The sequence below is a fragment of the Petromyzon marinus genome, chromosome 53 (assembly GCF_048934315.1).
Source record: "Petromyzon marinus isolate PM22_M1 ecotype Great Lakes invasive population chromosome 53, UKy_Petmar_22M1.pri1.0, whole genome shotgun sequence".
Classification (NCBI taxonomy): Eukaryota; Metazoa; Chordata; class Hyperoartia; order Petromyzontiformes; family Petromyzontidae; genus Petromyzon; species Petromyzon marinus.
The window spans coordinates 4,951,692-4,966,354 of record NC_133719.1 but is presented as its reverse complement, the minus strand read 5'-3'; the positions used below and the strand labels follow the sequence as shown (position 1 = coordinate 4,966,354).

At 50.2% G+C, this 14,663-nt stretch overlaps 1 protein-coding gene across 4 annotated transcripts in view; it reads right to left on the bottom strand.

The window, feature by feature from the left end:
* Window positions 1-533: 533 nt before the first annotated feature.
* Window positions 534-14,663, bottom strand: part of LOC116953904 (uncharacterized) — a 56,791-nt gene continuing 42,661 nt past the window's right edge. For all 4 annotated transcript variants that reach the window (XM_076051933.1, XM_076051935.1, XM_076051934.1 and 1 more), the window contains 7 exons: window positions 12,170-12,268; window positions 9,110-9,184; window positions 6,788-6,886; window positions 5,626-5,718; window positions 4,851-4,934; window positions 3,625-3,729; window positions 534-2,132 (listed from right to left, as the gene is read on the bottom strand). In XM_076051933.1, coding sequence (XP_075908048.1) covers window positions 2,112-2,132; window positions 3,625-3,729; window positions 4,851-4,934; window positions 5,626-5,718; window positions 6,788-6,886; window positions 9,110-9,184; window positions 12,170-12,268 — 576 coding nt within the window. In that variant the 3' untranslated portion in view covers window positions 534-2,111. The remainder of the gene's footprint in view (window positions 2,133-3,624; window positions 3,730-4,850; window positions 4,935-5,625; window positions 5,719-6,787; window positions 6,887-9,109; window positions 9,185-12,169; window positions 12,269-14,663) is intronic.

Here is a 14,663-nt window from a genome sequence, read left to right as displayed (position 1 = left end):
TTGCGTAGAGATTAACAGCGTTCACTGCAATGAACCTGGCAACCAGAGTTCCATTCCTGGCCACGGCTAACATCAGTGGCGAGTAATATTTCGAAACCCCGGATTAGCACGGTTGGCTACGTACGGTGCGAAAGAAGTTCAACATACATATTTGAACTAGTCCCGGGCCTCCCCATTCTTTACCAACCTGCACTAAACAGCCTGGTGAAGTATGGCCAAACAACACCCAGTGGCACACGTGCTGTGGCGAGACCATCGCCCAAAAGTGGATGACCAGCTGTAAATGATTCCTATCGCGTAGGTTTTTCGCGGGTTGTGCGGTATAGATCTCCGGACGTGATCGCGGGATCGTACCGCATGTCGTCCGACGTTTCGTGCGCTCGATTCGGTTCCCGAAGAAGCTCGCGGGGGACGTGGAGCGAAACGTCGGGCATCGTGCCAAACGGCACGCAGCACGACCAGAAATGTCTCACATTTCGCTCAAGTCGTGCGATCGCAGACACAACCAAGGATAATCGGAACCGTTCAATGTGCACTCTTTAAATCTTTTAATATATTAAACAGACGTTCCCGCCCTAGTACATCGTCCAAATGCTCTATGCCCACGTTTGGATCGTGCGTGCTTTACATTGTAAGGTCTACGCGTTGGCTCGTCTGTTACAGTCACGTTGGGTTCCGGTGCCGTGCATTGGGACAGAGTCAGAATGTTGCCCATCCGCTCAATGGAGACCTCCTATGGGTGGGTCGCACCGTTGCTGCTTTGTAAGCTTCACGGGCATATTGCATTTTTTTAAACCGTTTTTTTTTACTTATGGCTCTACTGGATTACACCCTACACGACCACAGTGCTGTCTTGTACAAAACCCACCTCTCGTTATACCGTTAGAACAAATCCACACCTTGCATTCAACGAATTGTCATGAGTCATGGGGCTGCAATTAAATTTAATAAAATCAACCCTCTTATGGTAGTGCCCTCTAGTGGCTGCAGGGGCGACATGAACCCATCACACGCAACAAACACGGATTTAAATAATCGATAACGTACACACGCGATTAAAGGCATGTATTTGCAAGCTTAATTGAGGAATCAATCTTTCCATTCCTACATAGCACGGCACATACAATGGCTCTGAGCAGAGGTTGCACTGGATACAAACAAGTAGCTCGGTAGCGCGTCTTAGGGTAGATTCCCAATATTCATGACTGCATTCTTAAGGAGAAAACCCTGAATAGTTTTCGGCCACCAATTGTGAATTTCAATCAAAAAATTTACTCTCAAGCTCTCTTATTCCACTCGCACAACCGAGCCACGCCAGGGCTATGCCAAGCCGGCCTGGTGTGGCTCTAGCAGGCACCAAGTTGATTTTCTCACGACAAAACAAGAACGGCTGACAATCGCGACGAGCCAGTGGAGTCGTAATGAACGACCGAAACAATTAACCCCGCCACCGCCCGTCGCTCTGCTTGGCCCAGAGATGTATGCCGATAGATGTCCTGTGACCCCAGGGCATCGTGGTTTAATTCCGGCTCGGCACTTGTAAAACGGTAGAAAGCCACCTGTGCCATGAGGGCCCCCCCCCGTACTGGCGCTGCTCGTATGTGCCAGTGGGAAAGGGAGTTTGAGGGCTCCCAGATGCCAGTGCTGGGATATTTTTCATCTTGAGCATATTCTTTTTTCTTCTCCAAATCATGGTTATGTGGGGCAATTGCTTCCCCCCCCCTCCCTCCCCACCGCCAATAACAGCGGACATTGATTCATTTATTCAAGAACGCTTATGTAGGCCGACAAGAGAGGGTTGGTCACAGATTATTGGTTCCACTATATTATAAACCTTGTTAGAATAGACCAGGGGATTCTCAATTTTCAGTCTCCGTGACCCACTGTGGTGCAAGGGCTTTCATTTCGACGATCGTCTCTGGCGAGTGCGACACGTAGAGGCTAAATGTGTGGTATTTAGACGGAGGAGACTGCTGGGGGCGGAGGGAGCGGTGGTTGTAAATTACCGGAGCTAAGGTAAACCATTGCCCCTAATGTCAGCAACTCAAGATTCAAAAAGGCTTGCAAACGGAGTTTCATTTTCGTATATGCCCGTTGTCGCAGTTCTGGTCTCACATCGGATCAACCTCGTTCTGAAAACAAAACAACAAGTGCAACGTTAGAATTCAGCGAGCAACAACATTTTTGGAAACAATTCTTGAGGGCATTGTGGGTAATTAACAGGCTGATGTAGTTCAGTTAACGGAGCACAGAATTAAGGTCATGTGTTCGAGGAGTTCAGGAACACGTGGATCAGGGGAGCAAATGCAAATTAGAGACATGTCGACAGCTATAAAAAAGAAAATGGGCTTGGGCAGGGCATGTCGCTGCTCGGAATGTCAGTGAAGGAATGGCAGCCAAAAGGAGAAAAGTCTCACTTCAATTGCCCATTCGACTCAACACTGCCCCGTAGGCTCAACACTGCCCATAGACTAAAGGGTGCCCATAGACTCAACACTGCCCATAGACCCAACACTGCCCACAGACTCAGCACTGACCATAGACTCAGCACTTCTCCTGTACATCAAGCAGTCCCCCCCTCCTTAACCTCCTTATATTCCTCTCTTACAGCCTCACCTCGATTGCCCATTCACTTTCTCTTCCCACCCTTTGCCCCCTCCACTCCTTCCCCATTCCTCCCCTACCCTTTCGTGATCCCCAAGTACCCATCTATCGCTGTCGCTCATTCATCAATCCTCGCACGCCCCCTGCCATCTAAATCATTCCATTCAAACACCGTTGTTTAAACTATGTGAAGCGCCTCGAGTGAAGGCACTATATAGAGAATGAGATTAGATTAGGACGACCACTGCATAGATGGAGCGATGAGATCAGTTCATGCACATGGCTAAGTTGGATGGTGGAAGTGCTGGGCCTTGACAGATGGCGATGGCATGGGGAAGGCCTTCATCCAGCAGTGGATAGTAAACGACTTGAGACGATGACTACTACAGTGCTATCGTCATTCTCCACAGGCCCCTGATGAGATCAAAGTGCAACAAAAACAATACGAATGGGGCATTCACTTCTTAACGGAAATGTGAATTTAAACCTGGCGGCAGATTTGAAACTCTAAACCTGTCTGCCGAGATTAATATTCTACCGTGTCACCCGTAGCTTCCTTGCAACAGGGCAGGCATGCAAGCCGGCGTGGCGTGGGGCGTTTCCACCAACACTTTGGCACTTTTTTAAGGGGTTATTTTATTTTGGGCCTGTCGATACGTGGACACTTGCACCGAAACCTCAGGGCGCTAAATAACATTTGAATGAGTTAGTAAGCCTTTTAAGTTTCCACTGAACCTGAAAAGTTTGAATAGTTTTCATTTTGGCTCCCAAGTCTGGGGAACCGTGAGCGAATCCTTCCTTAAAATTGTAACACATTATTTTATTAGGCCTTCTTTGTTGTCAATTCGTATTCCAATTGTCAATTCGACATCGTGTCACAGGCAACCACAACCCGGATTCCAACCCGGAATCTCCGTGGCACTGCCTCAAGATTTCCCGAGCCAACCAACGCAACTGCGGGGAATCCTCAGTATTTGGATCACGTGACTATGTAGCGCGCAGGGAGAGTTGCTGTGCTACCTTGGAGGGGTAGTCACTGTCCTGGCTGATGTCATCAGAGCTGCTGCCTGCCCTTATGGCCTTGACTCTCTCCACTGTGTTTGACAGAGCCCTCAGGGCTCGCTCCTGCACAGGCACAAAACGCACACGAAAGACGTACGTGTAGTAACAAAGCCAGATCCCCCGTATAGCCTTCACAGACTGTTGGGGCAAGTGCTGTTAGCGAGCGGCACCTACAAAGGATGGAACGGCGCACGAGGGGTGGGTGGCCAGCACCATGCCCGGCCGCCTTTTCTCCTGAGTGGTGATGTTTTTATACATCGCACCAGGTACTCAATTGAGGCCGAGTTGACCTCGGCACGTTCAGATATCCATCACATAGTACAAGCACACGCACACATGGACTCGAGCACAAACACATGCCACAAATGTATAGAAAGATCTCCCGTATGAGCCTTCGACTGTTTGGCCAGGCACTGCAAGCGAGCACCTACGAAGGCCGGCACGGCATATGAGGGGGTGGGGGTACACCATCACCACACAGAGCCGCCTTTGTTTCCCAGTGCCAATTGTTTACAAAGTACTAATTTAAGGCTGAATTGGCTTCATGGAGGCCCCGTGCAGGTTTAGATCTCACTCACCAATGGTGTTAGCCATGGACATGAATAAAACTTGGGTTGCTGGGTTTTGCAGCAGTGTGCTACTACTACATCACTCCCAGGACAACACACACACAGGTACACACATGCACACACGGGCACACACAGGCAGGTGTGTACACACACACAGGCTAGATCAAATAATCAGACAAGCACTCACATTCAAGTCACAAGGACAAAGATCCCGATGCAGCCTACAGAATTGTTGGGGCTTTAGCTATTTGCGAGCGCCAAATATGAGCCGGAATGGCGTGCACACACATGTATGTGCGCACACATGTATCTGCGCATACAAAAGCGAAAGAGAGGTGCGCATATACTTGACTAAATACGGTACGGCGTTAATTGATTTTCACCACACGCACACACTAGTCGTGGCAGACATACGTGAAGTGGCCCTTCAACGACCCTTGCACTACACATGGCCTTATGCGTAACCAGGCAATGCCTCCAAAGATAGTGTCAATAAAACCCGGACAAAAATGCCCGAAGCATTTTGTGGAAGCATCTGTGAAAACGGCAAACATTCTGCAGCGGTTTCTCCATATGCGAGTGTCATCGGCAGGGTGAGGCCCGTTTAGAACGTACTTCCATCAGCTGTGCGGCAAGGTTGTTTTTCTCTTTCTGCAAGGCTTCCATACTGCCCTGCACTTCCAAACGCTCTTCCTGCAGCTGCAACGAAGAGCAGAGCAATTGTCAGAAATCCAGTCGCGTTAGGAAACTTTAAAACACTCTGAGCCGTTAAAACGTTCATGCCAATTTTATACAAACTGCAGCCTGTTCTCCTATAACGACGCAGTTGCGTTCCTGAACACCGCATTATCGAAATATCGCGTTACAGTAGATAATATATAATATAGGGGTAAAGCATGGCCCGCGGTAACGCGCGAGGTGCGTATGCAGGCTGAACAAAGACTTGAGGCGCGTGTGTAGCATCTACAAGCGTCCAACAGCATCCCGCATTGTGCGATGATGCCAAGCCGAGGCAGCCGTACAAACGCTCTTTCCGACTCGCGCGATGTAGTTCCCTTTACTCGGTTGTGTTATATCCAATTCGCACCCGCGTTATAACAGAAATGTGTTCCCCAATGCATTCAACGCACCGTATCCAATTTGCGTTTGTGAAAACACCGCGTTGTAGGAGAACAAACTGTTTTGGGAAACCAGAACCTAAAACTAAGTGTTGGCAACCAGACCCTGCTGGCTCAGGACCGGCCAAATTCTGGCCCAGAGCCAGCATTAGGGCTCCCCCCACGCTCTCCGAGCCATAGGCCGCCACCCCCCCCCTCCCCGTAGGGCTCACTCCGTCCCACTCTGCTCCTCTGCGGCCACCCTAAAAGATTCAGGGGGCAACTCCCCTTACCGTGTGAACCTCCCTCTGTGCCTCGCAGAGGCGCTCTCTCCATCGCTTCTCCTCCGCCTCCACGCTGTTTTGCAGCCTCCAGAGGATCCCCTCCTGCAAGGGAAGAGTTGCCCCAGGGTTAGGACCAGCGGTTCCCGAGCTTTGGTTCGCAAGGCCATGGGCGGGGGGGGGGGGGTAGGTGGCCTGCGAAAATGTTGAAGATGCTACGATTTAATTTTTCACAAGGCACCATAAAAAAAGTTTCCCCAAGACGTCTCCAAGTTGGCAGGTTGAGTGGGGGGTCCCCGTTCACTGCCGAATCCTCGAAACGCACAATCGATGCAGCTTTAATTTCATTTAGAGACATTGAGTCGTTTTTAAAAGACACTTTACTCACCGCAGAGAACCGTAGCGACACGACCGCACTCTATGATAGCTGGCACAAAACTGGCACACGCCCTCCCGTAAGGCCATCGATTGGTGTCACCCACGACACCAAGTTGTTTTTAACAACACTCTTGTCAAAAATCATAAGCCCAACAGCCTTTACAAATTTCACATAAATTTTGATTTAAAGCTTTCGTGACTGCAGTAATTCATATTCTTAGCTCTTTCGGTAAAGTCACGTTGAAGGGAAACAGTAAAATAATAATATATATAAATATATTTAAAATATATTGTTTTTTATATATATTTTATTATTTTGTTTCCCTTCAACGTGACTTTACCGAAAGAGCGAAGAATATAAATTTCACATACTTAAAATTTTACAGAAGTTACCTCTTACCGTCTTAAAAAATAAATATAAGTTGGCTTACTCGCATTTATAATGATCACAGTAAATTCTTCAACAGGCGATGCAACTAGAAATACTGGTCGGCGAGAACTTAGAACCGACGACAATGTTTCAAACTAAGCGTCACATTTAAAACTATGTTTCCCTTCTACGTGCCTTTACCGAAAGAACCAAGAATATGGTTCATTCTCTTGATGGAAGCAAGCACTCGCTTGCCAGTGTTCTTTTTGAGTCCAACGATAACGAACTCGGTGCCGGTTTTGTTCACCCGCGCGGCAAAATAAAGTCTCGCTTTCATTCTTCGCGAGGCATCGTTTTAAATGTGACGCTGACGGTGGTGAAATGGAGCCCCGAGGAAAAACGGGCATTGGGTCCAGCCGCCCTCACCGTGTCGGCCAAGACGGTCTTGTATCTGTCGCACTCGTGCTGTGCCGAGCTGTGTGACTCTTCCAACTCCCGCAGCCTCGAGTTGAGGCTCTGCAGCTCCTGCTCGGGATGCAGATCAACAACAACGACGACAACAACAACAAACACGGACGTCAATAACACTACTGTTTTGATTTAAAGCTTTCGTGACTGCAGGGATTCATATTCTTGGTTCTTTCAGTAAAGTCACGTAGAAGGGAAACAATAAAATAATAAAAATATGAAACAATAAAATACGACGTTTCGACTGCAACACAAGCAATCATCATCAGGTGTGAAAACCACAGCAAAGATGATTGCTTGTGTTGCAGTCGAAACGTCGTGAGAATGTAATTGTTTTATATTTTTATTATTTTATTGTTTCCCTTCTACGTGACTTCACCGAAAGAACAAAGAATATGAACACTACTGTTGTTGAGGTCTTCATCTTTCGTACGGCTGCCCATGTAGATGCAGAGACAACGACTACAATTTCACATTCAGGTTGGCCAAGCCCAGATAACCGCGTCAGCAGGAGCAGCGGAGTAGTTTATCGCCGCTGTGATATCTCCTCCTTACTTGTGGATTGGGGCATTGAGTCCGTTCTGGATGATCACAGTTCGATGAACTGTGGTCATCCAGAACAGACCGGGTGGCACAGAGCATCAGGGAGCTGATGCCAGCGCCGTTGAGGGGACTGGGTTCGATTTTCAGGTTTCAGCCGCCGGTGATTAAAGTGGGTTCAAGCGTAGCGAGTTGGTCGTCTCAGCCCAGTCGCTGTTGACTGCACAACAACATGTGGCATTAAATTTTGAGCTGCACTCTCATTTGGATGTGGCTAAATTTAATCTCCGAGGTGCAAATGTATTGGTGTGACTGTCATGCGACGAACACTACCCTCTCTGTAGAGTGGCGGGGAGTCGCGAGGAGGCATCTTAGAAATAGTTCTGCGATATCCACTTCTGTGGAGCATTCTCTAACATGGGTGCCAGTGGCGACATGTTAACTACCTCGCCTGGTATACAGGAGGTCGTGGGTTCGATCCCGACCCCTGTACATTTGGAGTTTGCATGTTCTCCCCATGGTCGCGTGCGTTTTTCTACAGGTCCTCCGGTTTTTCCCTCCACATTTAGAATCAACATCACGCGTTCAGTGTATTTGGCTGCTATAAATTTCCATACGATGAGCTGCTTCGTTGAGATATCGTTTGTGGCCGGATCGCTTCTGAAAAAGAAGCTACGTAGCACTGTGGGGGCCTTACCTGGTAAAATAAAAAAAATGTTTAAAGTTTATAGTTTTAACATGAAGGGGGTGCACGGCTCTGCGAGAGTTCTGAACGTACTTCACAAGACGACACAGATTTCCCAATTTACGATAAATTGCGGGAAAGTGTCTCCTTCGTCCACGTAGCGTTAGAGACGAAAATATTGCATTGTCCCCGACGTTCAAGGTCACTGGGATCGTATTTATGTAAAGTTCGGCGGACAAACAAGCAGAGCTCCTCACGCCTCGATGTACACATGCTTACCCAACCCATTCGCATTATCACTGACTACAAAATCCCAATGCAATGAAGATTTATACACAGCGTCTAACTGTGACCGCATCTCAAAACGCCGTACAGAAGCCCTGATATCTACTTTACAGAGAGACAGAGAGGAGAAAGAGGAAGATCTTGAGCTTAGAGAGTTGCATTTTACCGCTCATTCATACCACGTCAAGATCAGAGGGGTAAAAATTGCTCAAAAGACCCAGAAGTCTCTTATCTGGATCAGCTCTCGCAGGCAATGCAAAAAAGGCTGCGGTAGCTAGCGGGCTCAAAGTCTCGGCTAGCGGCTCAAAGTATCGGTTAGCGGCTCAAAGTATCGGTTAGCAGGCTCAAAAGTCTCGGCTAGCGGGCTCAAAGTCTCGGTTAGCAGGCTCAAAGTCTCGGTTAGCAGGCTCAAAAGTCTCGACTAGCGGGTCAAAATTTCGGCTAGCGGCTCAAAATCTGGGCTAGCGACTAAAAGTCTCAGCTATTGGCTCAAAGTTTAAGCTAGTGGTTCAAAGACTCGGCTAGTAGCTAAAAGTCTCGGCTCGTGCCTGAAAGTCTCAGCTCGTGGCTCAAAGTTTAAGATCGTGGCTCAAAGTCTCGGCTAGTGGCTAAAAGTATCGGCTCGTGGCTAAAAGTCTCGGCTAGTGGCTCAAAGACTCGGCTCATGACTCAAAGTGTTGAGTAGTGGGTCAAAGTCTCAGCTAATGGCTCAAACTTTCAGCTAGCGGGGTCAAAATATTGCGGTGGGAGAGCTCTGGGCTGTGACTCACGTCCGCGCTGCAGCTGTGCCGAGACCCCAGGTCGCTCCACCTCCTCTCCACCAGCTCCAGGATCTCTCTGTGGCTCTGTGAAGAACGGCAGAAAGAATTTGTGCATGGGCACCGCTGTCGCCACTCCAGTGAGGCCACCCGGGCTTCACCGAGCTCACAAGTGAGCAGCTGCGAGGTCGTTAAGTGAGCCTCGAGATCCCGGCACCAATCCATCGATTAACCCATTTTTAACCCAACGTGAAGGTACGGTCGCGCCCAATAACTGCGGTCGGCAGCACACCAGCAACAACACAGCGGCACCGATTGTCCCAGGCAGCAGAGGACGCCGTCTGGATACAACCCCCCCCCCCACCCCAGAAATGTTGTGGTGTCTGGCCCCATCTTACATCGTGCACCCACTCGCACATTAGCACACCCGCTCGCAAATCCACGTTGTGGCAATGAAAGCCACGTAGCGGATTACGAGACGCAACACTCCACCACCAAACCTCCCCCCCCCGCACACCCCCACCCCTACACCCCCACCACCCCCGCCCCCCACACCCCCCAAACAACCTGCGCAAGTTTTGCTTTAAAAAACACCGGGAACATGAGACTCGTTTCATAACAATCGGAAGAATACGGTAATTGCCACGTGCATCGAAAACGCGTCTCTGTTAAGAGCAGAGGCAGCCACTAGATGGTGTGAGAGTCGGGGCCCCATGAAGTAGGGCGGGGGACCTTCCTGGGCTTGGCGAGATGTTAACTGCCTCGCCGGGTATGCAGGAGTTTGTGGGTTCGATCCCGATCTCTGTTGTATATTTGGAGTCTGCGGTGTCTCCGTCGCTCACCCCGTGGGTCGTGTGGATTTTTCTCCAGGTCATCCGGTTTTTCCCCCCCTCCACATTTAGAATCAACAACGTGCGTTTTAGAGTATTTGGCTGCTATAAATTTCCACGCGGTGATGAGCCACTTCTCGTTTAGTGATAATTTGTGACAGGCAGGGTCGCTTCTGAAAGAGCTACATAGCTCAGTTGGCCTTACCTGGTAAAAAAAAAATAGCTTATGCAACGATACGTTGACTTTGGTCCACTTGACTTCCGTCGCTTTGCTCTTTCGGACGTTTGCAATTATAACCATATTTAAAATTTCGTCCACGCGGCTTTCCTCTTTCGTCCGATCTCATCCCAAACCTTCCACGACGTTCGGGCCACGCGCCGTCTTTTTCATTCAGTCTTTGAAGAGAAGTCGTTCAAGTGAGCATCTCCTATATATATTCATCGTCCACTTGCCCAAGAATAAAAATGTCAAGATATCATTTGGTTTATATATTTCGTTTTTATTTATTCTTATATTTATTTTTCTTTGATTTCTGTTTATTTAAGGTTTCGTGTGCATGTGTTATACAGTTACTGTATTTGAAGCTTTCGTGACTGCAGGAATCCATACTGTTTGGTTCTTTCGGTAAACTCACGTAGGTAGAAAATAAAATAAATCACGACGTTTTGATCGCAACACAAGCTGTCGTCCTCAGGCGGAAAAAATTGAATCCAGCAGCAATTGAACTGGTCAGCAGTTATTTGCATGTACGTTTAATACATCTACTGTAGTAAAAATGCAAGCGAAATAAAGGCTCTGCTTTGACATTCGTCCATTTTTTTTACATCCGTCCATGCTCTGGGCACCTAATCAGATGAAAGTGCAAGGTATTCCTGTAGTCTTAATTAGTTTATTGTTGAGAGTGGAAAAGCAGCGCTTAACGAGCTATCTAAATGGGGGTGGCGCTGGCCGCGTGCCTTAGGACACTTCCCGTGTGTTGCCTGTGGTTATGGGCAAACACAACAGGTGCTTGGTGGGCGAGGGATGGGATCCCAATGGCTCAGGGGTAGAGAGGTGGGGGGGGGGGGCCCGTTGCGCACAATACGTGCGAGGCTTCTGGAGGTGGCAGATAAGAGAGTGTGGTGGGGTTATTTTTAAACCCTAAAGAGTGCCGACGGTCTCCGGGGGGGGGGGGGGGGGGGAGCTGTAATGGACTCGCTTCAGAACTTCGCATGCGCGGGATTTCGTTTCGCTCGCGATGAGCGCGCGCAACCGTTCAAAATCGCGCGCTTGAGAACTGGGTCGCGTACGGTGTGCGACGATATTCCGACGCTAACGCCTGTGCCTCCCCACGCCGCGGCGTCGGTCGTAGGGGTTTGTCTGGCTGTACTTCACCGCACTGCTCAGCGCGGGCGAGTGAAGGGAGTTAGGGGCTGCCCACAATCTGTTCAGGTATCACTCCAACCACTCGTGTGAGCCGTGGATGGGAATCAAACTCGTGTCACTGGGTTCATAGCGCAATGTTACTGATCGGTGCATTACATCTCGCCCACATACGCACGTACACACATGTATACAAATATAAACCAACAACGGACACCCGCCATTCGCCACTAAGTGGCAGTGACGTCACCACGGCGCCTGTACCAGGCCAGGTGCAGTGTTCAAAGGCTCGCTGACAGGAGAGACACAGGCGACATGGGTTGACCGACTGAGATGACTGGCAGATGCACCAGCTGTGTTCCCCGACTGGACCAACTTGCTGCGGCAAGTGCTGTTCGCAAGCACCCAAGACAACGATCCCCAACAAAGCCTATACCAGTCTGTTGGCGACCTAGGGAAGGGTTCAGAAACCGGTTCAGATATTTGGGCTCCGATGCTTTGGCCACGAGCGGTAACCCAACTCGGGTCGCCGTGTGCGTAACGGTGCGCGAACCACTACACCGCCAGCGGACACGCACAAGGACACGCACACGGACACGCACACGCACGCGGACACGCACGCGGACACGCACGCGGACACGCACACGGACACGCACACGGACACGCACACGGACACGGACACGCACACGGACACGCACACGGACACGCGCGCGCGTATCGTCCAGGGCGACAGAAGCTAAGTTTGGGCAGGGCGTGTGTCCACTGCTGGGAGCAGACTCCCTGCACGCGCGCGCGTCCCCGTGCGTGTGCAGACACGTCCCTGTCTGTGCATGTGCAGTCCCCCCGTGCGTGGCGGGGGAGGTGCGAGCGAGTAATTACCACGCCTGGCACGACGCTGCCGCTTGGGAGGAGCCTCCGGGCCAGGTCCTGGAGGTCTCCCTGCACCGCCTGGAGCTGTGCTGCAAAGTCCTGCTGCTGCTGCATGTGTGCACAAAAAAAAACAAAAAAACAAAGATACCCCCGTTATCGCCTGAACAGACTGTTGGGGCAAGTATATTTAGCGAGCACCTATGAAGGCCGGCACGGCGCACAAAGGGGGTTGGTGGCCAGCGTCACGCCCAGCCGCCTTCGTCTCCGAAAGTGGAGATGTTTACACACCGCATCAGGTACTCATTTGAGGCCGAATCAACCTAGGTGAGGACCCGGACTGGTTCAGACAATCGTCACTGGTGTTGGCCGTGAGCGGGAATCGAACTCGGGATACCAGCTTGGTAGCGCAGCGCGCTAGCCGCTCCCGCTCCAAAATCCAAGTGATGGGCAGACAATGATACACGTACACGCTGAAACGCAGGTAAATCTCACAACGCACGCCAACACACACACACACATGCACACTCCGTAGAGCCAAGCACAGCACACGTGGGGGGGGGAGTGGGGGATTGATTCACTGCATTGACTTCGTAAATAGTTGCCATTCAGTCTTAACGCTCCATTATCTGGGGTAACGGGCGAGAGGAGGTGTAGAACGGGATCAAATAAAAAGATGGAGAATGCAAATCCCACGTACATCAGGCTACGCGCATTCACTCTTCGGCTACGGAAAACGACGGGTGAACACGGTGGCGATGATGACGGACCAAGGCCCGACCCCTCGGCCTCCACTAATTGTCACCCCGCCTGGTTCGTGCCGTGTTTCACCTCCGCACCCTGTCGTGTTCGGTCTCTGTGATGTTCGGCGTTGCTCGAGATGTTCCGCGTTTTCGATGCAGTTTGCACGAATGACGTTATATAAAACAAAAAGTATTATTTTTATTACCGCATTATTCAACGTGGGAAAGTGATTCGTAAGCGATTTTTTTTTGTTTGGGGGTCATAAAACCTTCCCTCCACCCGAAACAGCCGATTAATAAAGCCACCGGCCACGCGATGACCAAGCGTGCCGATTTATTACTGTGTCGCAACGCCCGGTGTGTTAGGGAAGAGAAACACACGTGCACATCTCTCCCACAAATGGCCTCGTTCTCATTTCCGCTTACGCTGCCGCGGGCGGACATTGTAAGAAGCCAAACGCACGGCGTGCGATAGCGTCGACACAGCGCTGGACGCCGTTAGCCATGCCAGGCGTCCTCCTCTTGGCAAGACGTTAATTGTTTTAGTTTGGCGTAGTGGTTGCTAGCGAGCACCACCTGTGGCTTATATCCCACGCTCGTTCAGCCACTGCCTTGTGTTCGTCTCTCGCGAAGGGCGCGCGCAACAAACCCGTCGCGTAGCAGCTACGCCTTTGGCAGCGACGCAAACACGGATTGCTGAATCCGTCCTGTGCGGAACTTTAGTGAGCGTCAGCACCTCATACGCACGGGTTTTCTCCGGCTTGCAGCCGTTCCCCCCCCCCCGCCATGTACGAAACACCCATGAGTGGAATCGGCCGAATATCCGCAAAACGGGGGTCCCCTCCTGGAAAGGTATTCTTTAGACTCGCAAGGCTTTCCTATATGAAGGGATTGTATTATTTCATCTAATCTCGTTTATATTTTTAATTTATATATAGAGAGAGAGCGACTTCACTCAAGGCGCTTGACCAAAGTTTACAAAACGGTGACACACGAAATGAAATGATGGAGATGGCAGTGCCGCAAGGGTTGACGAATTAGTGACAGCGATAGAGAGGTTACTTAGGGATCACAAAAGGGTGGGGGAGGGACGGGAAGGAGTGCAAGGTGCGAGGGGAGGGAAGAGGAAGGGAATGGGCAATAGGGAAGAGGTGAGGTTTAAAGAGGAATAGATGGGGGTTAAGGAGGGGGACTGCTTAATATACAGAAGTGTTGAGTCTATGGGCAGTGTTGAGTATGTGGTGCAGTGTTGAGTCTATGGTGCAGTGTTGAGTCTATGGTGCAGTGTTGAGTCTACGGGGCAGTGTTGAGTCTATGGGCAGTGTTGAGTCTATGGTGCAGTGTTGAGTCTATGGTGCAGTGTTGAGTCTATGGGCAGTGTTCAGTCTATGGGCAGTGCTGAGTCTATGGGCAGTGTTGAGTCTATGGTGCAGTGTTGAGTCTATGGTGCAGTGTTGAGTCTATGGGCAGTGTTGAGTCTATGGTGCAGTGTTGAGTCTATGGGCAGTGTTGAGTCTACAGGCAGTGTTGAGTCTACAGGCAGTGTTGAGTCTACGGTGCAGTGTTGAGTCTACGGGGCAGTGTTGAGTCTACGGGGCAGTGTTGAGTCTATGGGCAGTGTTGAGTCTATGGTGCAGTGTTGAGTCTATGGTGCAGTGTTGAGTCTATGGGCAGTGTTGAGTCTATGGTGCAGTGTTGAGTCTATGGTGCAGTGTTGAGTCTATGGTGCAGTGTTGAGTCTATGGGCAATGTTGAGTCTATGG